This window comes from Anopheles moucheti, chromosome 3 (genome assembly GCF_943734755.1).
Source record: "Anopheles moucheti chromosome 3, idAnoMoucSN_F20_07, whole genome shotgun sequence".
NCBI classification, from domain to species: domain Eukaryota; kingdom Metazoa; phylum Arthropoda; class Insecta; order Diptera; family Culicidae; genus Anopheles; species Anopheles moucheti.
Window position 1 is genome coordinate 86,163,434 of NC_069141.1, and position 24,185 is coordinate 86,187,618.

General features: G+C 44.1%; 3 protein-coding genes across 7 annotated transcripts in view; 2 read left to right on the top strand and 1 right to left on the bottom strand.

Moving 5' to 3' along the window:
- The window catches only part of LOC128305966 (division abnormally delayed protein), a 117,836-nt gene extending 102,296 nt beyond the window's left edge, over positions 1-15,540 (bottom strand). The window contains exons 1-2 of one of the 3 annotated variants that reach the window (XM_053043618.1): positions 15,469-15,540; positions 13,850-14,555 (exon numbers count right to left, since the gene is read on the bottom strand). In XM_053043618.1, the coding sequence (XP_052899578.1) occupies positions 13,850-14,132 (283 nt within the window). In that variant the 5' untranslated portion in view covers positions 14,133-14,555; positions 15,469-15,540. Of the gene's footprint in view, positions 1-13,849; positions 14,556-15,344 lie in introns of all 3 variants that reach the window. The other 2 variants (XM_053043616.1, XM_053043615.1) reach the window with 2 other exon arrangements.
- A 1,102-nt stretch (positions 15,541-16,642) lies between these two features.
- Positions 16,643-18,050, top strand: LOC128304423 (transmembrane protein 43 homolog). Its single transcript, XM_053041612.1, has 3 exons — positions 16,643-16,763; positions 16,834-17,057; positions 17,125-18,050. Exons 1-3 carry the CDS (start codon positions 16,668-16,670, stop codon positions 17,930-17,932), a joined length of 1,128 nt encoding a protein of 375 aa, XP_052897572.1. The 5' UTR covers positions 16,643-16,667; the 3' UTR covers positions 17,933-18,050.
- A 680-nt stretch (positions 18,051-18,730) lies between these two features.
- LOC128305747 (protein ECT2) overlaps positions 18,731-24,185 on the top strand; it is a 96,925-nt gene continuing 91,470 nt past the window's right edge. For all 3 annotated transcript variants that reach the window (XM_053043340.1, XM_053043338.1, XM_053043341.1), the window contains exon 1: positions 18,731-19,736. In XM_053043340.1, coding sequence (XP_052899300.1) covers positions 19,502-19,736 — 235 coding nt within the window. In that variant the 5' untranslated portion in view covers positions 18,731-19,501. The remainder of the gene's footprint in view (positions 19,737-24,185) is intronic.

Here is a 24,185-nt window from a genome sequence, read left to right on the forward strand (position 1 = left end):
ATGTTGGACACGTTGCATATTTAGGCGTCAGATTAAATGCTTAGAGCGCATTTAGAGCATGCCACAGCATGACGTAACGATGAGCTATTTTTGATTTATATTACCCAAAAGAACAGATAAAAAATGTAACAAAAATAATATGTACGCGGAGGGAAATGCATGAAGTTTACGACATTTCGACTTGAAGAATGGGTCAATTGATGAATGATTTAACAGCAAGCAGAATTGATCACACTTCATGAGTTCAGAAGTTATCAACTCAAAGAAACTCAGCTAGTCGTGGCAAGAATTCGAAAGCATCAGGTGGGATACCACTTAGAGATTGTGTATTATGAGCTAATGAAGCGCTTTGGGCAAATTGGATATTGAACTTATAAACCAATAGCTCTATATTAAATTCCATGCTCCACCATCTTTATTGTTTGTTAACAAATTAGCTATCGTGTGGTATCATGAATTATCAGTACAATCATAGCATGAAGCGTTTTCTTGTTGTCGCATTGCGTTTTGCCTCGTGTAATAAACCCATCACAAGCCACCATATTGCGTGACCAAATCGTACAATCTACTAAACGTATATCCCGTATTTAATGTATCACGTTAATTGTTGCAACAAATTGTGGGACCCGAGTATGTGGCATACACGCGCATCTGATTCCCATAAGCCCCCCGTTATTAGACCCTTGCTCATAACAGCCTTCCAAAAACGATGAGTGCGCAAAGTTAACCAACCGTGAAACATTAGACAAAGTAGGTGTCACGTGGAACCGGCACGCCATGGTAGGCTGGCGCTAAAGTGGTCGTGTGGTTAAGCGTCACATTAACGTACCGCGGCTTCGGTCAAACGGTTTTGATGGTTTGTTAACAGCTCCGGATGCCGGGCGGAACGCGTTTGGGTGAATGTGTGTGAGAGATTGAGCCCCAGAAATAGACACGCAATCGAAAGCAAAAGCACTAGAAGTTGAATAACTACGGGTTTGGAATTTTGGACAGAACGAAATCTCACTTACACCCTGATGAACCAGTTGATGTAAAAAAAAACGTAGTAAAAGCAAGTTAAACTCCTATCCATCGTCGACCTCTTAAAAGTGGTTTTGTTCCCTTTTATTAGTCAGAAGTATCTAATTTCATTGAAACCAAAGAGGACCTCCTATTTCGACTTGATAATCACAGCATTATCTCGCCCGGATGACTGGCCGTGAGTCACAATGATCAGTAGGACAGACATTCATCAAAAACTACAATGCTTGAGGTTCGTCCTATCATGAAAGCAGGACCTCCTCACGGACCTCTCCTTTCCTTCGCCCACCAGTCCACCAGTAAATGTCTGTACAATTCAAAAGGTACACCCAATAACAGACAGCATATTCTAGACACCCTTTCAAAGGCCATTGATTAGATTCTCGTTCATGAACAATCATCCCGGCAGGCTGAAGGGAAAACTTTAAACGAAATTCCAACCCTCCTAACAACCACCACCTCGGTGGCACACCAAACACCACCGCTCTTTTGTTCCGACAGCCGCATGCCGATGCGATGTCAAAGCATAAAGCACCCACTCCTTCACAGGGCACACACACACACACGCCGGTGTGTCGTTCGAGTGTCATCTTCAAACAAGAGCACCGAACCGTCCGATCAATGCCCGCACACACACGCATCCGGAAAATCAATCTCATCGCATCACGGTGCACTCCTGTGGGGTATTCAATGGCACGAAATTGCATTCACTGCAGCCCTTCTATTCCGGCCGCTTGTGTGACAACCTTTCAATCTACTTCCAGCAGGACAACACACATGGCGCACCGGCGAGGTGCCAGGAATGGGAGTTGTATGATAACCAGCCTCAAAGTATGCTGACTGTAGTGGCGTACGAAACGTTCCAATCCTGTTCTTTTGCTCGATGCGCGTTTGACTTCAATCTGCACAACCGGGGGGGAAATATCAAATTGCAGCTTCAAGCTCCCAGAACGCGATTCCACCTCAATTGGCCACCAATTTCGATCACTCTTTCTGCCCGCGTACGGGAACACGTGCGATTGCATCTAAGCTCGAAAGAGCGCAAAATCATCGCCCAACAACAATAGCTGGCTGGTAAAAAGCTTCATTTTCGAAATAATTATTTTTTCTTTCCCCATCGAACACATATATCGTTTATCCAAAGGCCAAAGGGAAATGGGTGGAAATTAAAGAAAAAAAAAGAAACTCGCGAAAGCCACAAAAATCGCGACACCATAAAACCGGATCGCATGGTGTGGTACGTGCTTCTTTCACTGTTGTGCCTGGGCCTGTGCAGCAAATCATTAATGCAAATCCTCCTTTCGTTTTGGGGATCGGGTTGTTGTTTTATTTTTTTCTGTTTTTTTTTTCATTAGGCAAAGAAGAAATTATTCCAAAATCTGAAATTGGTCGTCGATTGCGACCGATTATGATGATTTTGGGTCCAGTTTGTACGTGCGTTTCTCGCGCTATGTTCTGGTCCTCTTTTTGTCGAGTCTCCCTCGAAGACCTGCTCTCAGATTACTGTGACAATTTTTTTCTGTGTGCCGCGTCCCAAAACAGAAAGGAAAAACAGGCAAACGATCAGCAACAATGTATTGGTCTCTCTCAACCTTCCCCAAAAAAAAGCCGGTTTGTTGATCTACATCCGTGAAATATATCGATCGCCGCATGGCAAAAATTGCAACAGCTCCCCACCAAAGGACAAAGAACAAAGTCTGGAACGAGACGAGCTACAAATTAAAATTTGCATGCCACACGTCCACAATTTGACTTCCAAACCACACACACACACGCACACGGCAGAATGAAACGACGAAGGGTGTTTGCCCAAAATTTTATGATCCTCATTTTAAAACCAAACCACACCAAGCTGCACAGCAGCATATCTCGGATGTTTTGTTATTATTCTGTCTCCCACCCCGCCATTCCCTCGAACGGATATCACATTTCAGAATAATAAAAAAGCATACAAATTTATCATTTGCCCTTGCGAAAGCAAGTGTGTGCAAGCTTGCCAAAACGGACAATTCACACACGCAACAGAAAGTAAATCCAAATGAGAGTAAATAAACCACACAAACGGAGGAGAGTAGAACAACAACAAAATAACCCCCCAGCGAATTCCAAAATACCCCCAAACACCATAACCACAGAGACGCACCGTGCCTGGCTGAGGTTCGACGCAGAGACGACGGAGTGGGGAAATATACGCGACCCTGGAGGTCGACTTCCCGCAACACAAATTAAGCGAAACGTCAGTCTTCATTTCGATACAATGTTTTAATTTTAATGCAGAGCGTGATTTTATTACCATCTCCCACCGGAAACCGCATCGTTTTCCCATCTGCCCCGAACATTAAGTTGAAATCAAGCGGAACGGAGCTTTCAGCTGCGAAAAAGCTTAACAGTAAGCTCGAGGAGAATAATGCCGCAACAAAACAAAATCATTTACAGTTCAGTTCTTCGGTTTTTGTTATATTTAAGATTAATTTCCACGTAACACTAAACCTTTTAATGAAGCAATTTCCTGATACGGAATGCAGCAAAAAAATAATTAAATTTGCAAAAACCTCTCCATGCTGCAAAAATGGCGGGCGTTTTGCACCCGGGAAAGAGGTCAGAAGAACTTCAGCGGCTAACGTTGTTATTATTCCTCCGAAATGGACCATCTGCGACTTCCATTTCCTGTTGCCGATTGCTCCGAAAAGATCGTCCAACAGTGCCGGATGTGCACCATACAGCGCAAGTTTAGAAACAAACTCGGCTAAAAATGTAAATAAACTTTAGTAAACACCGACACTAACCATCCAATCCGCACACCACGGAGAATGCTAAGTACACACACGCAAGTAGCCCTGGGCGCTCCGGTGTGTCTATTCCTGGAAAAGGAGTATCCGGTATCCGGAGTTCCAGTTTCAGTCAATCTGTGATCAGTGTGATGATGTAGCGTATAAACCTACAGACACTTTCGTACACTATCTACCTGCTCCAAATCCAAATTCCTTCCTTTCCGCACGAAGGTGAAAAAAAAAATTAAAACCATCCGATCGGTTCAGCATCGATTGAGCAAACGATGGCAAATCGATAGAAGACTATAGCGCGGCAAATGGAAACTGAGTAAGTTCTATTTTAAGCCACCATTGCACTTGAAACACACGCGCCGTAGTACGCGGTGGAAACGACTACCACCTCCTGAATGGAAGCAACGTATGCTGCTGCCGAGACATTTCCACATAGCGTCAATCACTGGACTTACTCTTGGTGGCGTGAGGTTTGGTAATTAGAACCGTTTTTTGGGAATTCGGAACTCAACACTCGCCCCGAAACGGTTGCGAACTAGAAGTGCTGCGTTGGGCGCACACATTGCCAATGATGGAAATTCGATGGAATGATCGAACCTAATCGCGAAAGGGCGAAGCGATTTTTCAAACCCTCCATCACCAGGCGCGGCCCGGAGGTGCGAATGAATAAATTTATGCTTTCGGGAGCTGTGTGTTTTCCGACCACTTGCGTGTGATGGATTTGTTTGGGCAGGCAGTACCAAAAAGTACTTGGTGCTAATGCATCCGCAGACCACACACACACAACGGGTGGCGAGGGAGGGAATTGTTTGGGAACAAGAAACAAGACCCCGCCACCACCGTTTTCTGTTTCGATCGCCGAAACTCCCCACCCGTTGAAATCTATTTTAATTGCCGCGTGTGTATCGGTTTAATGAACGAACGAACATTAGGCATCCATTTGTTGGTAACCTCCCCCCCCCCCCCCCCCTCCCCCCTCCTCCCATGTCAGCAAAACTATTCGCAAAATCCATCGCGAATTCCTGCCGAATCAATGATGGTGCCCGACGCTAATTTGCTGCGTACGGGGAAACTAAAGCTGAGAATTCCATTAGCGCTATCAACACCGGGGTCGAGTTGTATGAATTGTAGCAAACACCCGTACACAACACGTGACGTCTGTGGTTCAGTGGCCGGCACCAGCTGAAGGCTAACCAATTTTACTTTACAGCTTCCCCAAAAACCAAATCCCTCCCTGTGGAGCGATCGCGAGCCCTCGATGTGGAGCGGTGGAGTGATTTATGAACGGCCGGGTATTAAACGCCCACACAATGGCCACACTTGGATGCAATGGATGCTGTGGATGTGAAGCATAATCGACAGCATAATTTAGTACGTGAAGGGATTTTAGGTTAGTTGTGCGAAAAGTTCCTTTCCTGCAGTCCGGTAAGGAACTATAAGCCAAATAATGCTCATCTTCTCCCACTTGCTTGGGAAGACATTCCGAGATATCCCGAAGAATGGCTGAGACACAACTCGGATATTCAAAGCCATGAGGTACGTGCTCTTTTTAATGAATATTTCAAGTGACGAGAGTTTACCTTCTCTAACAAGAATTTTGTTCGGTGTCGTTTGCGAGGCGAGGATGCGCCGAGACAGAATAAAATGACTCACAATTTTACGATAAACCGAGAAGACTTTACAGCGTATCCTTCGGATCACTCAACCAGTTTTCTCGTGCCCCAGCTGTAAAAGTGTTGGAACACTCTCTTTAAACAGGCTCCAGAAACGCTTTAAAGCCGCTGTTAAATAAACCTACCCTCGCTAGAGCAATTAATTCCCATTCTAAAGCCATCCCCCTGGGAACATCCTGGGAACTTAGAAGCTTTCCGAATCCAAAACTCCCCTGAAGAAGCTCATGGTGCCCTCCTGCATCCTTGTTCTACCCCTTTCGCGACTACCCCAACGAGAGCAACGTAATCGGGGTTGCGCTTGACGCCATCGACCCTTATAGGCGGTAGGCCTAAACTAGCAACACCATCATAACACGCACACAGTAACACCTCAATGTGCGTTGCGCCCCTTACCGAGATGGTGGTGGTAGATCGCCATAAAGCAACGAGATCATAAATGTTTATGCTCGCAACTCATAAATTGATATAAATACATTGCACCCCCGGTGTGCTCGGTTGGCCGTGGTTCTGCTGCTGATTTTATTCGAAAAACAGTGTTAATGCTGCAGTGGTGTAGTTGGCCAACAGTTTAGGAACTGGCGCGACTGGTTAGGGACTAGCAGTACCTACCGCTGGCCAGTGAAAAAAAAACCCGCACACCATTGGTGTTTATTTCATTTTCCCTCGGTGATGGTTGTTTTGATTAGCGGGAAGATTACGGCTAGGAATTCCCGGGGGAGTAGTGAAGGTTTAATAATAAATCTATGTTTTTTTTATTATTATAACAAAGCAAAACTATTTGTTGCATCAGTTGAGCAAAGCTCTGCAACAAAAACGGTTGAAGAATTTGTAGAATGGAGCAGATGTTGAAGTTGAATGATCAAAGTTATCTCTCTGCTCTTAGTCTTCTTTTCCAATAACCCGTGATCACCAAGCTCACTAAATCCTTCGGAAAAGGTACGATACAGATTAAGATACCTCACATGGAAAGCTTTTTATTTTATTTTATTGGACAGTCCCACCATATATCGTACCTCTCCTGCATGACTGACACTATAACAAAACTATCGGAACCGGGGGGGGGGGGGGGCTCGGCAACAGAAGTTCCTTCCTGCCATTCGGACGGCGGAATTTATAGCACCAATAATACTCCTCAGCCTCCGCTACAGTGCACAAAACGTACGCTTTATAGTACGGCACACAGTTTATTGCCACCAACGAACGCTTTGTTTCACCATATAACGACCGTGGTGCCTCGAGTTCGGGGTTTCGATCGTGGGCACCTGCCCTTAATCCGCATAGACCGGCGGCGACGAATCTTTCGCCCACCCTTAACAAGGTTGTCACCGCAGGACAAACTAGCCGGCCTCGTACATTGCACCACTGCGCAAAGGGCACACGCCGCGTGATGAATGAACACGCCTGAGCCAAGCGACACAAACTTGGCCACTTGGAAAGGGTAGCCCAATGTGCTGGACAGATATGTGACTCATCTACCCTTTCCATGTTCCGCTGAAAGCTTTCCGAGTTGTTGTGTCCGAGACTCCCCCCATGCAACATAATCGAAACGCGCATTGGCCATTCAAAAATGCCCTCGTTTTCCACCCCAGCACACTCACTTACACGCTGCGGTAAACAGATTTGTTGTTGATGACCTACGACAAGCGATCAATAGCGCGACCGGTTGGCGTAGTTGCGGCGCTTTATACGGCGCCCTTATCAACCCTGCCTATTTCTATGTGTGATCCCTTTTTTTCCCAGCGTGTTGTTTTCTTTTCTCTTCGCAGCTTTGCGAGCGATGCGTTGAAGACTTCACCAACCCACCCGCAGAATGGAAGAAGCAGTTTAAGGCTACGGTTTGAAATGTAAACAAACGCCTGTGCGCTATTATCAGCAAGTCTGTCGATAAGAGCTAAAAAGCGTGCTACGTGCATGCAAACAGGAGCCTCCTTCGCGAGGGCAGGGCTAATCGAAAAGACCAGCTGATGAGAGAACTTTGCTCGCACTCGTCTGTGGTGAGACAAATATGTTTGACCATCGCAAAAAAGCAACGTTCAATGCATAAATTAATTACCTAACACGGAAAACAAAAAAATCCTTGCAACCTTCAAACTTTCGCCCCGTGAAAGATCGCCCCAAAGGTCAGGCAGTCCGAACCGCTTACCCATCGCGGCCCAACAACAGGCCAGTGTGACGCCACAAGCACTGATTGCAGTTGGGACCTGCTGCTCCAATCACAACATTGATGCGCACTGTTTACAAACATTTCATGTGTCATGCTGCGTGGCAATGTTTGCATGGCGAAAGACGATAGGGGACGATACGATCGGTACATTCTCCCCAACCCTCTCCGCTGTCAACCCGTTTGTTACTGAGCACCGAGCACCGGGCACGACATTACACTTACTCACGCCATTCCCCAGACATCTTGGATGCTCGGGGTCAGCATACACATTTGCCGGTCGGCATGGTCTTATCGGCTACCAGGGTTGGCGTCCGTCCAGGGCGTCGGCAAAAGGGTGGAAATTAGAACACCGTTGGCGTATCAGTTCGTATCAAACCTGATATTGAGATGTATATCGGCAGGGAGTGCAGAACAACCTAGACCGAAGCCTGGAACTCTGGAGGGGAAATTCCGTTTCCGCACGTGTTCTCCTCCATCGAGCCGATATCAAAACGACGACAGGCGTGTTTCTTTGCCGTCAATCAACTTCCATACATTTGCCACCTTCCCGAGCTATAGTCTGGGAAAGAAAGTTGACACATTTTGCTTAAAAGAATGCTCTTTCCCCCAAGGTTTTTTTCCTTCTTCCAACATGAGGCTCAGTTAGATGGGGCAAATGAAAATCAACAGCCCGACGTACGACTCATGCGAACGTCCCTGGCAGGGCCTCATATGTTAGCTCCGTCCTATCCCCTTTGATGCATGCTTTAATCAACTGCAGATGGTATTTTCACTACGCCATGTTACAGTTCTGCATAACGATCATCCAACGATCACGCCATGATGAGTCAGAACCGGAACTCAGTTCCCTTTTGCGAATTGCATATTTATTTTTGGTACCATGTAAATAAACATACTCCGGCTCTGGCTCTCTAGCATGCCGACGGAGTGTCTGGCGGCTATTGCTCACTACACCCCGACCGAAAACCGGATGTGACCGGATGAAAAGGGTTTTGTTGGTTGGTTTATTTTTATTTGCACTGAAGTGAAGAATGGCAGCCATGGAAATGCGTTTGATGGAGCATAATATGTTGCCGCCAACAACAATCAATGGTGTCTTAATTTTTGCCAAGAATGTAAGCTGATGCTTCATTGGAACTCTCATGAATGGGGACCGTTTTGGTAATCTAATCATATGCATTCACTCACCCTGACTAGTAGCAACTTGTATTTTTGTCCACTTTCTGTAAAGGTTTTGTACATCCCAAAAAATGTTTGTTACTTTATGATATCATTGTCAAGAGGAAAGCCGGAGTGAGGCCCTTTTTGCAAAACGAACAAAAGGATTTACATCGGTGAATGGGAGAGAAAATCCCGCCCAGGGTAGGTTCCTGTTTCTGAGAATGCGAATGAAATAAGGTCAACAATGAATTCGAGCGCAATACAATAAAGATCCCACAATAAGTCCTTAAGGCATTCACGCAATTTAGTGAATTCTCCTTTCCATTTCGTGGCCCAAGCTTTAGAACCGGGGGCATTGTGTTCTTTCACTAACGAGAAATAGAAGGATATTGCTGGACTTGTGACTGAAAAATGAAATCCTTCGAATCTTCAAAGCTTGGAGAAATTTCAAAAATCCCTGCAAATTAAAATGATTTTATTCAGAACGGTTGGAAAATTCCCAGGAACTGAAAGGAATTGGAAGGAAAGGTGCCCGTTTTATGACTAAAACTGCACTTTTTTCCACAAGCCTCTCCTGACTTTACACACCTAGCACACACAATACCTACGAACACCTTTCGGCAGCTACGACGACAGCATGTTTGTATGACTTTACCTCCAAAAAAAAAACACACACACCCAGAAGAACCCGGGCACTTTTATGTGATGCGCCGCCGTAAAGCGACATATCTCTTGAGAACGAAAAACAAAGGCCATCCCGATGACCCGGCGAGATTGTCCGGCCAATGTGCACAAGGCGCACCATCATCATCAGCGCATCATCGTCCACAGCACTCATCCACACGCAGCAGTGCTCTGCAAAAAAGTCGTAAAATCAATTTTTATTGCTCTATTTCCCCTGTGTGCTTCCCACGACGATGGGCAGCAGGCAGGCAGAACTGGACCGGCTTCTTCAACGCCAAAAGCAAGAGCGCCCTATTCATTCTATTCGTGCAAGCAAGGAAGAAAACACAAGGCCAAAGGTACGCACACCGGGAGGTCCTGCAATGGTGCGAGTCCTCGGTGTCGTCGTCGTGGTGGTGCTGGGCCAAATTCACCCTTCTTGCGTTGTGTGACGCTATTCTTGGTATGAACGGGAAAAAAGAACAACAGTTAAGCCATGGACCAAAAAAAAACACCTCCGAACCTGCCATATCCTTAGACGAAATCAATTGACCTGTGCCGAAAAGCGGTCATTAAAACGGTGCACTCAAGTGGCAGACGAATTCGATTCGAGTGGTCAGCTTACCGAGCTAGAACAAGATGGGGACGGGAGTAGAGAACAACAACCTTTTGCAGTAGAATTGTAGCAAAAGAATGTTATGAGAAAACTTATACATAAATCGTTTTATTAGAACTTAACTAATGCCCAACATTATAATAAATCAACATTAAACATAATAAACTTCAAAACAAAAACAAAAAAAACAGTAAATGATAAACAAACAAACTTAATTCTAACTAAAAAGAAATAAAAGTTGTCCGAAAACACAAAGACATGATGCAAACAACGCCACAAGCAAACAAAGAAAGAACACATTGAAAACCCTGTACCAAATTAACTGAATGAAATGGTCCTTTTGCATAGTGAAAGAAGCACAACACCGTGAATGTAGTTTTCTAATTAACAAAGAAAACAAAACCCACATCGGAAGGCAACATACGCAACGCATTGTTGAAAGGCAAAAGAGTAAGAAATGGGATCAAACAAGCATAACAAAGAATGGAACCAACAAACAAAAAAATGGACACACATTTGCTTCGGGACAGTGAGCAAAAGGGCACTGTGTGTTGTATTGAAGCTAGCTGCAACGGTTCGAGACTGGAGAATGGTGAAAACATAAAAGGTGAACCAAGATACCGAGCACACCAGGCGTGGATCCTTTTCTATCGGAGTTCACCATTCCCGGTGCCCATTATCTATCAGAAAACAAGTGTATTTAAAGGTGGAAAATGCACCCGATTGGGAAAACACGATAAAGAACCGAGGAGAAAACCGTAGAAAAGGAAAGGTTTTGAGAGGTGGTGACCGTATGTTTCCAAGCGTCTTGCCGAAAGGATCTCAGGTAGCTCGTGTTTTCGATTGAACCCTGACCCTTTGGTTGTGTGAAGTCAGCACACAGATATACGGTTGGTTGGTTCTGAATGAATAAAAAAAGAGAGCGGAAACCCAGGAAAGCTTACACGCACTCGCACTCGCGCCAGTAAGGTGTGTGTTCCCGGGGAGAGTTTCAAATGAAATAAAAATTTGCCACCCGTCTTTGATAAATGTAGGATCAACCCCGGTACGAAGAATTGGGGTGTTAAGAAAGATGTCCAGGATCTGACCGCTGGTGGGGGGAGAAAAAAAGGTCAACCAATCAGCTTAGGTGTACCATTTTCCCCTCATTATTCCCCAGCAGCATCAAACGGCCAACACTCCACTCCGGTCGAAAGTGAGCGAATCAGGTTGACATTTATCTTACGCCTCTGTATGCCCTTCTCCCCCAAAAAAACAGCCCTTTCACTGCACCTCCAGAACATAGCCGTGTGAGGTCTTGATGGCCGGGTTAAAAGAAACGCAGAAACGATGCGGAACACGGTAACTCCATCGAAACAACTCGGCCGCTCGTGCTTTACGCAAGATTTACGCACGGATGAGCCACCGGCAGCAAGGATCAGCGATTCCAGTTTCGACCCAACTTCCAAACTGATCCTTGGTGTTTGCACGGATGGGCCTTTTTTATTTATTCCCGCTTTTTTTCTCAATCAATTTCGGATTGATATCCTCACCGGCAGCCTCGAAGCTTTCTAGTACATTTTGATTAAGCGCGAAGGCAGAGACACTAAGAAGGGATTTGCTTGCCGAAGGGCTGACCTTTTGGGAATTGCGCATTGGTTGGGATGGCGGGATTAGCTAGGTATTGGAGCAAAAAAAACCCCGCCGATTCATTCCGATTGACTACTCGCTTGGAGATTTGCTTTGGGATTCCTCTAGAACCCTATCCAATGTAAGGATTAATGTATTCGCTTTTTTATCACGGTTTATATTACACAAAACTTTTGCAAGAAGAAGGGAATTTTTCTCCAGATTGAATGTTTCGATTGACCCTTCTTGGGCTGCATTCAATTAAATTCTATTTCGAGTTGCGACAAAGGTGGACCACTCTTGGAACACACCCCTGTCGTCGTGCGATTTCTATCGGTCATTCTAATCATGACCGATATATCCGGCATAGTGTAAGACAGTGGCGATAAGGCGTTAATCTGAATCGGTGCGATTACGATTGTACTGCTGCCAGACAGAAGGAAGCAAATATCTTATCGTGCGCACGCTGGCTTTGGTGTCGCCTGTCCATACAAAGTGTTGCGTGCGTGTTTTGCGCCAACGATTAGCGGATGATAAATCGGACCTCACAACTTTCAATCACATGATTACATCAATCCAAACAATAGAGCTGAACGTTAAACTATGAAGAATAGTGCAGGAGGTGTAGTGTTTCAATTATAGCGTTTTGAGTTATTGAATTCCTCTCTAATGGCACTATGAGCTCAAGAGGCTCAAGTATTTCAACCACTAAAAATGAGGGTAATAAATAAAAGATATTTAAAATCTAGCTTGTACTCAACGTCATAATATGACAGTGGAACAGATAGACACCACGGATAAAGCAAATCCTGTCAGCACACTACACGCTCTATTAAACACGATATTTATTGTCAGTAATAAAAATCCAAACGCCATTTAATTCCGATTTAAACCCCAGGTTCTAAAACGATACTTCGAAACGTCGAAATGGCGGAAACTTTTTAAAAAGGCTTGCCCTGTACCTGTACATTCCAACAGCCAACGGGTGGCGGCAATCAATTGCAAGGAGTGTAAAGGAGAAGAATTGCCCAGAATTGACACTTGAAGCCCTTTTCGCCCCTTTAGTTTTATTTAGAAGCAAAGTTACAACGGGGGCCAATTGCAACCGTGAATTTGTTAAACCCAACAAAAAAGAAAAGACGAGGGATCTTCAAACAAATTGGGGAACGTTAAATAAAATAAAACAAATTCAGGGTTCTTTTGTGACATCAATCATCCAGCGCGAACAGCACGGAAGCCACATAATGGAAGGACTAAAGCAGAGAGGGAGTTTTCCCCTTCATGTCCCCATGTTGAGATTTGTTGGGATTTCGCAGGGTTACGCTCGTGACTGCCGTTCGCCGGTGTCACGCAATCGATCAAAAACGTGCAAATTTGACACTTTGTTCGCCGTAATCGTAATGAAGCAGCCGTGTCGAGTCGGCGGTTTGCAGCTAACATGTGAAACGCGAATAAAGGTGGCAAATTATGCGCATTAAAGCGCATAACCATTTCCATTTCGCATTTCACCCTGAACGAACGCTTTTCAGAGTAAATTAAGTTTTTAGTGTATCAAAAATTCGATCGAAAGCGTAATATGATTCATATCCTGATTCGAAAAAAAAAACACAACATTTTCGTTCTTTCTTCGGCGCAGTTTATGATTGCCGTTTATCATGCTGTTAAAACATTAGCCATCAACAGCGGGAAACATTCTTAAGGGCTCCGAACAAGCTTTCCCAACCGCACAGTTGAGTTGTGCAAAGGAGTAGCGAGAAAGAAAGTATGAGTCATATCCGCTTCCATATTTCCCCTTCATCGCATTATCGTTACTGTAGCAAAAAAAAACCACACACACAGAGGGTTAAAGAGTTTCCCGGAAATCAGCCAAACTCTCGGGGAAGCAATTTTCCTTGAGCGGGTAAAATCAAACTTCTTCCCTAAAAAAAACACTCGCAAATGCATTGCCGACACGACACATCCAAGGAACAGGGATGGTATGCGAAAACAGAAAATAAACCCTGTGGAAATAGAATTTCCGATCGATCGCCATTCAGAGCGATGGCTGCTGTTGGGAGCTAAAGTTGATAAAATAGCACTCCAATGTAATGCGATGTGCCTACTGGTACTACGCGTTGCTTTTTGGGATATTGCGATGTGTGTGTCCTTATTTTTAGCCTACCTTGATTTGCCGGGCTGACGGTTACATTGATGGAGGAGAAAAAGTTGTTGATACGCTCGCAGGACATGAGCGCGCTGGCACGGGGTGGCTGTTCCCGATCGCCACCACCACCACCCATCGTGTCCCGGGCCGTTCGGTGCACTCGGGACCAGGATGACGGTACCGAGGATCCATTGGCTAGGGTGACGGCCAGTGCCAGACACACGACGGCAAGACGCAGTAGCATGGTCGTGGACATCGGTGTACAGTGGCTATTGCTTCGTAATCCACGCGATCGGCACATATTTCCAACCACCCGGGATGTTTCACACTATTTATTTTATTTCACTTCTCACTACTATGCCCTTTTTTGCTCACCTACAAACCTCACCTACAGATTTTACTTTCTCACAACACTTGCTTTAGAACTTCATGTGGTAATGAAGGGGTCGGTGACGATGAGGTAAGGATAACGCGGAACGCTTATCACACACCTTAGTGCACACACACACACACACGTACGCACACACTGTACACTTTATCGAAACAGAACACAAAACTAACAACCACAGAGAGACGCTTTCAAATCACACTGAATCACACACTGTGACGAACCCTTTTTGCTTCCCTTGTGTATAGGGAAGGTAATTGTAACACTTTTTTGATTTTTTCCCCCTACAAGCACTACCATTTGAAGAAGGTGATTTGTTGTTTTATTTTGTTTATGCTAATTGCAATTGAATAAAAGAAAATCGATTAAGTAAAAAATAGAACAATACTAAAACATCTCAGGAAGAAAGAAAAGTAACGCGTCATATCAGAAACAGCATCAATCTAGTCAGCACTTGCAAATCAAAGTAATCAATGGACAGAACTGCACTGCCATGGAGACACACTGATAAACCGACCAGCGAAATCTTGAGCTCAATCATCCTCTCAACACAACACAACACCACTACCGACGCAAGAAAAGCAGGCCTTACTGCACAGTGCATTTGAAGCTGCGCACCTATACGAGAACCACTTGTGCAGCATCAGCTGATGATGATGACGTTTTTATTTTCCTTTTTTCGTTGCTGTTGTTGCTCTCGTTTCTGTACTCCTTCATCGTCACGGAATAATCCCACACAGCCTCCAGCCTCCATCAGCATCATACACTGCTTGCTAGATGCATTTTTAGTTTCATATTGCACCTATTGAAGTATTCTTTTTTCTTCATGTATCTCATCACAAACACGCTGCCAGAAGGTGTTTTAGCAAATTAGCCGGCAAAGATAATGTTGTCGCCCACATGTTCTCTTCGGTACTTGTTTCGCTACTTTGCTAATTAATCTCTTTTTGTTGGCACTCAATACGGTGAAGTTTTATCACAATTTGGTAGCGTAAGCCGCAAACAAACCCGTCTGTGCCTGTGTTGTTACTTTTTTGCACATGTTGTTGATACGTGTTAGGACACGTATCAATCAATCCAATCAAATGGACGGTGCGTCCGTGCGTACTGTACGTTCGCAACAACCTTCAAGATATTTCACCTTCCGGCCACACGTTTCTCGGACCTACACACCCGGGCTGCAATCCGTTCACCCCACGGTCACGGCAAGTGTTCCGAAACTGTTTACTGGTGGGTTTAGCGCACACACCGTTAAAGCACACGCAGAATAGTCGCCGGAGCGCGAGCGCGAGAACACACCTCCGACCCGGTTCACCTTTTTCGCTGAACTATAGCACCAATAGGCCTTTTTTCGCATTATGTGCAGTGATGCAATGGCCGGATTACCATCGTTGCCAGCCCATAGTTGAGGAAATGTGAAACCGAGCGACGGAAAGCATGAGTGTGAGCGAGATGTAGAACAAACAGTTGGGACTATGGTCTTTGCACAATAGGACAGAACGCAGCATGGTCTGCTGTGCGTCTCTACGTTGGATAACGTGTAAATTCTGCTTAAGATAACAGATTTGCTGTGCGATTTAAAATTAAAACATGTAGAAACCATATTACAGAGTGCTAATCATGAATTATGCAATGATTGCTGCAATTATTTATTCACATACAGTTTGTTGTTTAACTAACTAAAACTAGAGAATTGCATCAATGAACACAGTTTAAACATGGATACATTATTGGAAGTAAATAAGGCTCGTAAAAGAATCTTGACTTTAATACTCGTAACTAGCTTTTAAAACGCATTTTCTATTGATTTTGTAATCATTCCAAAGCAACTCCACACAAATGTTCCGAGCAGATTATAGCACCATAAGTTCAACTATGGAAGTTCAACAATCACTACAAGTCATAACTTCCACAAAGGCCTTTTAGCTTCGCAGTTTTGAAAAATAGACGTTAGGAAAAGAAACCAAACTAACTTTCTGCACTTTTAAATTGTTTCAATAACTGAGAGTGGCGTAAGTATTTTACTTTTGCGATTCTATCACTGTTGTGTAATAATCAAATCATTCTAGCCGTTATTCTCTTGTTCATGCTTAATCAATGATAAGAGCAGTTGAATCGACACTACTTGAATGCACAAACATGAACATTGAACATGAAATAAGAAATTTCCAGAACATTAAATGAAGCATTTATCGATTTCTCAATTTGAAGACGAACTCGTAATTACAAAAAAATATTCATTTCATAAATATCAAATTATTACCGTCACATTTACGACTGTTCCTCTACTTTATAGCATTGGACTACTGTCAAAATGGAACTGTCATTTTTGCACGGAATGAAACGAAAATAAACAACGGGCCGGTGAAAATTGTTACGATAACGCCTTGAACGCGAAGCTGTGGTTTGGAAACGGCTGGGTTTTCACACAGAAATAGTCTTCCTGAAATGAGGTTTACAGAGGCTCTTAAATCTTGCTGGTTAACCACACTGTTTGGTGCGGTACTGTTGCTGGTCGGATCAATCGTCCTCATTTGGAACGAGGTAAGTCGGAACACGTCTGATTTGAATGCACGGATTACGGTCAAATAACTAACAATCCATCCTCCGGCAGGGTCGAACCATACGCATTCTTCTATCGTTGGACGAAGCCCTAAACGATGCAATCACAGTGAGTGCCGATATGCCATACGAAAAGCAATACGAAGGACGCCTCATTCACCTGAATGGAGCGCTATCGACGGGCGAACCGCTAACTGAACCCGATTACAACATCCAGGTGCAAGCGGTCAAGCTAAAACGACGTGTACAGATGTACCAGTGGGTCGAGGAATCGGTGTAAGCTTTCGTGCGGTATAATATGTCCACTAGAAGACCTGTCTAATGTGGTTGCTTTTATTTGTAGTGAAAATCGCTTTGGAGAATCCGTTGCCACTGTTGAAACCGAAGATCGTTCCTACTTTTACAGCAGAGAGTGGCGCGATAATTTGATTGACTCTCGCAGTTTCTACATACGCTCCGGTCATCATAATCCTACCTCATTTCCCATCGACTCCACGGTGCATCTCTCCGAGCATGTTCATATTGGTCCGTACGAGCTGGGCACCGTAGCAAAGGAACGTTTCAAAATCTTCCAAGAGGTTACATCTGACACGCGGCCCGAAGATCCATCGGTTAGGATGCATGCGGGTCTTTACTATCATTGCAACGACATATGGAATCCGGAAATCGGTGACATACGGATACAGTTTGCCTACGCCGGTCTCGAAGGGTCATACGTAACCGTGGTGGGTAAGCTGGAGAATGGCAAGATCGTACCGTACGAATCAACCCACTTTCGCAAAGTGCTTCTGCTCGAACCCGGAGAACACAAACTCCACGAAATCTTCCGCTTAGAACACCAACAACAGCGACAAGCCACCTGGGGCATACGGTTCATCGGGTGGGTGTTGTTGTTTTTCGCCACGATTTGCAGTGCGACGATAATGCAACACCTTGCCAGGGAGCATCGGCTTATGCGAATGTTCTTTCCCGACACCCATTTTACTCTTTCGACCAATATTATGTTATCATTTTCGGTCGCACTGGTGATTGTTTCGATTGCGTGGATTGTACATCGGCCGTGGCTGGGCGGTGGTTTGCTGTTTGCCGCAATGTCACCATTTTTGTACTGTGCGCGTGGAATTATGGGCAGCTATCAGAGGATGGATTGAATATTGGGAATTGCGTACGTTTACGTAAGTTTTAACCAAAACCGGAATGTTTGTATCATTTTAATTTTAACATGTGATATTAATCCAGTTTTCGCGTTTGTTTATTTATTTTTGTCGAATGAATACTCAAAATAAACCAATTTTAACCCGTCTTATTCTAAGTCACGGACTACTCAGTAGATAATCGTCGCAGTGAAATGTGTTTCGTTTAACTATTTTCTTTATCTTCGCCGTGTGTGAAGAACTGATACATAATACATAAATAGATCCAACGAAGCTATTGCTTACATTTCGATCTAAACAGAACAACATGATTATTTTCTAAAACTGAAAGGCTGTGAATCCTGATTCCGTTGGGTTTTTGAACAAGAAAAAACCGATTCAGCTGATAATTCAAACTCCCTACCAAGCTTAGCTGGCAGCACTGCTGTAATGATTGTCAGTTGTACAGTACAAGAGCGATGTCACAGTGGGTAATTTTAATGGAAAATAAAAGCACCTTCTTAAATTGTCAAATAAAGAAACACGAACACTCTGCTTATCTGCTGGAACATTGTTATGATATTCGACTTTATTTTATTTAATTTGCTATTAAATTTTCGTAATTGTCAACGATTTTATTGTACAAAAAATATTTCAAAACTTATTCCTTGTCCGCGTAAACGCACGTTGTTTGCATCCAGCTGTCACTTTCAAAACACAACCGTAAAGCCGGAACGACGCACAGCAGAGACGACACAAACGCTTTCGTAGAGTGCGTCGCGCACGATCGCGGGTGATCTCCGGTACGGCGTTGCAAATGTGAATGCAAACAAAAGTCTCGTGAAGATTCGAATACGATGCAGTTTTCCACGCGAAGGCATCGTCCGTATGTGGTTTTTGTTTCACCGGTGTGCAGTGGGTTGCTTTGATTTTGGGCGTGCGTGCCAAAGTAGGCTCCCGCAGGTGTGAAGCGCGTAAGTGCGTGCCCGGTCGTAGTAGGCCTTCCCCTCTGTATGGAAGCGGTGTGTGTTCAGTGTAGTAAAAGTGATCAAACGGCTGAGAGGTATTGAATAATTGTTCCAGCAAGTGTTCGATGTTACTTCCCACAAACGGAGTGTATACAGTTTTCCCGAGGTAGTCAAACCTGTTCCCGGAAAAGCTCAATTGTGTGTGTATGTGCGTGCGCCTGTGTGTGTGGTTGTACCCAGGGGCGAGCAAAAAGGAAGAAAGGAAACGCGACCGCGCGCGCAACATAAGCCTCACCGAGCCTCTAGGAAATAGGGGCGCCACAGTGCAAGTGCGTGCGTGAGTTTGTGTGTGATTGAACTGTTTTGAAGGTGCTTGTACGTGTTGTGTGTTTTGTATGCAAGCAGCAGTTCCAGTTCAGCATCACAATTTAAAAGCATGCCGTTTTAATGCTGTGTATTGCGCATAACATATGCTCTCTCTTTGTTCGCGAATGACCAAGAGTCATTGATTCTCGTCCGGGATCAACGTTCAATTTTGTGAGACTTGTGGGACAAGTGCAAGCAAGTTCTTTACCAACCGACTACATTCCCATCAACTTACGCATTGCTTTGCGAAACGATGAAAGAATCACTATCGCTGCATGAGAAGGTCAGCATAATGTCGAGTGGTGCTGGTGGTATTGGAGGCGGGGCAGGTGATGCCGGGCTAACCGATAAGAAGTTGATCCCGATCACGCATTTGCCAGTGTGCCAGAAGAATCCATTACAACCGATCGAAAATACCGCCACCATGGAGCTGCCGGTACAGCAGAACGGTGGTGCGGTACACCCACCAGCTGGAGGAAATGTGGAAGGTAAGTTTTCAGGACAATCGTTCCAAAAATAAGCCTCCTCTGATCACCCCTAGTCTGCCATGTTCAGCATGCATATGTGTGTGCGTTACCATAACAACATTCCTATCATCGCATGATTTCATGCTTTATGTTTGCATGTCTCTTCAGAGGGCCTTTCTGTGTGTGTGCCTTCATGTTATTCCCATTTTGCCATCCCGTTTCGCAGGCCGTTTGTACATTTTATGGTGTGCTTCTACTTGTTTTTCGTTTGTACCATCTCGCTTCCTTCGTCTGGTTATGTTTGCTTCCTCCGGTCCGTACTGTGTCCCGTTTTTGTGACCGTACTTATTCTCGGTATCTTCTTTAACCTGTTTCTCTTGCGATGCCTTCTTTTGCCCGAGACTCGTTGTTGAGTCATCGACATCCATCGAGCGTCGGTTTTGGCATTTTTTGAATCCCAACATTGTAACGATTTTTAACCATAAACGGTTTGCTGGGTTTGTGAGAAAGAGATGTGATGAGATGGAGAGGGACGAAGCACAACTATGTTCAATCAAGCATGCCAAGAACATACTCGCATATTTGTTTGTTTGAAGTGTTCGAACTTCGCAGTGTGTAAAAAAGAGAAAGGGTGGTATTTTTCTGTCTTTTGGCTTGTTTTGCTCCATGTTCCATGATTTTGCTTTTATTTATGTAATTATTTTACCAATAGTTTCAAAATAACAGTTTGTTTGAAGACAATTTCCTTTTCGATGAAACTCGAGAATTAGTTTTGATGATCTTTCGTTACCCATGGTAACAATACTTGGCACCATACTTACTAATTGGGGCTCCGAATTACGGAGTCCTTAAACCCGTTCACGATCGAGCGCCATCGTCAGCCAATTCATTATCCTCGGGTGGAAACATCATTTGCTATTATTTGGTCTCAGGCCGGGCCTACCACACCTGCTCTGTCCATATAAACGACCTAAAAGCTTGGCCTAAAAGACAGCCTGTGTTGTCTGGTGCCTTTCTAATGACATGACCGGTCCATCGGAGCCTGTGCAAATGGGGAAAGACATTGACTTCATCGTCCAACTCGTAAAGCTTGGTCCGAAATCCATCTCATAAATAAACAAATAAACTTTTAGGCTCCTAGCAGGAATTTAAGGACACCGACGAAATTTTTACCACGGAATTCAGATTAACGGAATTTGACGCTAACGATCCCGTTCTAAAAATAGCAAACTCTTATTGCTCTCCTAATAACTCTGGCGTTCTTAACACAAGTGTATATAATCTTAAACTAATCTTGCGAAGCACGTTTTGAGATATACGAATCTTTACTTTTCTGAGATTTTCTATCTCAGATTTTCTAGATAACTTTTAAATTGACAACAAACAATCTTCTCTAAAAATCGATTAATGGGTGTATTAGTAACAATTTTTTTGTCATTTTTATTTAAATGTCGAAAATCACCAAACATGTTATCACCTGAATAATCTCTCGAGCATATAATTTTGCGATAATAATGCTTTTTCGCCAAACGGTCTGCCCTTGACGTAGCATTTTATGAAAATGACGAAAAAAGCCATTCCCACTGGTCTCATCTGCTCCATCCATTGCGTTGTGATGCTGTTGTTTATTTGGCTTCCCCCGTCGTAGTCCAGGGAATTTGCTCCACGCTCGTCACATCAAACTCGGGAAGAGACCACACCGAAAAAAAAGACTTCAGTTTTGAAGCTGTATGTATGCGCTTTTACGTCACGGTACGTTGAAGATGATATTCTGCGTTATTTCATGTACACAGACATTTATTCGCATTCCGCCCGAAACACATTCTGGCTTCAATTGACGTGCCTTACAAATATCAATAGAAAATGGTGAAGATAAGCTTATGGAGCGAAAAAATCGTTTGCCATAGTTTTTTTAACGTATGATGTCATGATTTCGGGTTCCAAGTTGGATTTTTTTCCTTTAAAGACTTTCCTAAAGCTAGCTTTAGTATTGTTTAAAGAACATGTGAATGTTATAATCAAACTTTTCTTGCACTCGGTAAGTAAGGTTCTTGAATTTATTTACTATTTTTCACGCTAAACTTTTTATGCGCAACACAATCTGTTGTTGGTCATAAATTTATATCTTAGGTTTTGTTTATAAGAAAAAAATCCGGCCTCAAATGAATCCATTATATGACGCTTTTTTATGTAATATTTTATATTTTCCCTTGTCAGGAAGATCGTATCCATTTTATGTGCTCACCCTGTCTGTCAGAGAAGCCAACAACACCGCCACCTGTTGTGTGCATAACCCCCAGCTAGGGACGGATCCTTTCGGTCCCGGATCACCCTTTTGCTACCGGTGTAAGGTGTGGTTCCCCCTTTTTTTGCTGTAATGTTCTCACGGTATCCATCCATCCTTTGCCATTCGCATCCCGATGCTTCGTGTCACGCGTTATTCTTTGCCATCTGAAGCATGGCGCGAAAAGGGGGTGCAGGTGAAGCCATTGGGGCGGGTAGATGAACAACTCGTTGGTCAGTCAAAAGGATCGCATCCGGGCAACAGGTTGATTACGTCCATCCTTTCCTGTCTCCGTTCGGTGTTTCGGATGTCGGGGTGCTTCTTAAGGGACGGTTTTGTAAGGTCCTTCAGTGATGACGGCGATATATCAAGGGGAAGTACTTTTTTCTCCAAGAAAAAGGCAAACAAATATGGTTTAAAGGTGCACACAGCAAGAGGATTAATGTAAGCTATCTTCCTCTAAAGGATGTTGTACAAGTGGGTGTGGAAAAGTTGACAAATCTATAACCCCTCGTTCACACACTGTCATTTATAAAAGCACCTTAGACACATCGCTTACTAACGAGAGATTCGAACTGCGGCTCTCCCTGATCGTTGATCAACACTTCATGGCACACGGTTACCTGTCGTTCTGCGCTGTGTGACGTTAACAGGAAACCAGTTTAAAGGTTTAAGATACTAACAAATGTGAGTCACATCGTGCGTGAATTGACTACAACGCAGCAGCTTTTGTGAATGAATCGTACCATTCTTAGCTCACCTGCGTTATGTACGTTTTGTATGCCATCCCCATTCCCGCGTTGACAGTTGATGCGAGATGCGGCAATCCGTGTGACAAGGACACGGTCATCCAATTTGGACGGAAATGGCAGTGAAAGGTGCACCGAACTGAGGCGCTTATCTTTTGCGTACCTGGTGGAGCTATTTTGAGAACTGAACTTGCTTTAAGTATTGGTTCATGTTTAACATGTTGATGGGAACTTGACTGGATGAGTAATCAGTCGCTAAGCGTTGTTATAGCGAGTGTTTTGGTTTTCTTTCACTGCAAACTGTCACTCACCGGATCGAAGGATGTCGGTGAAATAGGAATTAACATGTTTATATGATATGATGGGGGAAAAAATCTCACATAAAACACCGTTTGCACCCGATTGAGCAGGTTGGGTGAAGCGAATGGAGAGAGACAGTAATGCGTCATGTGTTTGAGTGGTGTCAAACAGGTAGGCCTCCCTTAACTTAATGCCAAGAAAAGGCAAAGCGTCTCTCAAAGCCACGCAAATGACTAATGTAACTTTGCATAATTTGTAACGAACTTGAAAAACGAACAACGCCCTTTTGGTCTTCCCCCGGCGACTTCGTTGTCAAACGGGGGAAGGGTTGTTTTAGGGTGGATGGTAAAAGGGTCAAGTTTCTTAAGACATCAGGTGCAGGAATACTAAGCAGATGTTAATGAGCAAGAAAAGTGTGTGTGTGTGTGCAAATGTGTGCCTGTTTTTGCTGTATTCTTTCCGTGTTATCCCTTGTCCCAACTGTGTTCTTTTGCCGCTTCTTGTTTCTTTAAGACGACTTTGCAATTGCTTCGGTTTGTGCCTTCCAGTTCCTTGGGAATTCAGTGCTTGATGCCCGGCAGCGTAAGGAAGCGCAAACGGATGCCTCCTACCCCCGCACAAAAGGGTTTCCTTTTCTTCGAATGGAGCAATTCTTCACCTCGTTTGGCTTAATAGGCCGGTTAATCTTTCCGTTGGCGGTTCCCTTTTTGAACTTGGAGATAGCTTTTATTTTTCTACCTTGTTCTGCTTAACAAAATAAGGTATGGGTGGGCTTGTACCGAAGCTTAAAACTTTTCGTTTTTTCCCGAGAGAAAATAAAAGGGAAAATAAAAAATGTGGATAACACCCAAACAACATCACGGAAAATGAAGTACGGCCACGCGAGATAAACGTGATGTGAAGCCCCAGCGTAAAGCCTGGTTTACGCAACATTTCAAAAAAAAAGGTACCGATTTAGGACTTTGGATGGTGCAGGAATTTCCTTAAAGACAAACTTCCGTCACGCTGTTTGTAACGATTTTAACCCATTAGGGATGTGCACGGCGTGGTGGCTTTTATCTTTGCGTGATGAAGAGTGAAACACGAACATTATTCCTTTTCGAACACAAATTGTGGGTATGTTTTTTCTTTTGTTCC

What these genes read in the sequence shown, in the direction of transcription:
- LOC128304423 (XM_053041612.1), top strand. Translation starts at nt 16,668, where the DNA reads ATGAGGTTTACAGAGGCTCTTAAATCTTGCTGGTTAACCACACTGTTT. An exon ending in TCGTCCTCATTTGGAACGAG is followed by an intron (nt 16,764 to 16,833) that starts GTAAGTCGGAAC and finishes ATCCTCCGGCAG; the next exon opens with GGTCGAACCATACGCATTCT. An exon ending in CAGTGGGTCGAGGAATCGGT is followed by an intron (nt 17,058 to 17,124) that starts GTAAGCTTTCGT and finishes TTTTATTTGTAG; the next exon opens with TGAAAATCGCTTTGGAGAAT.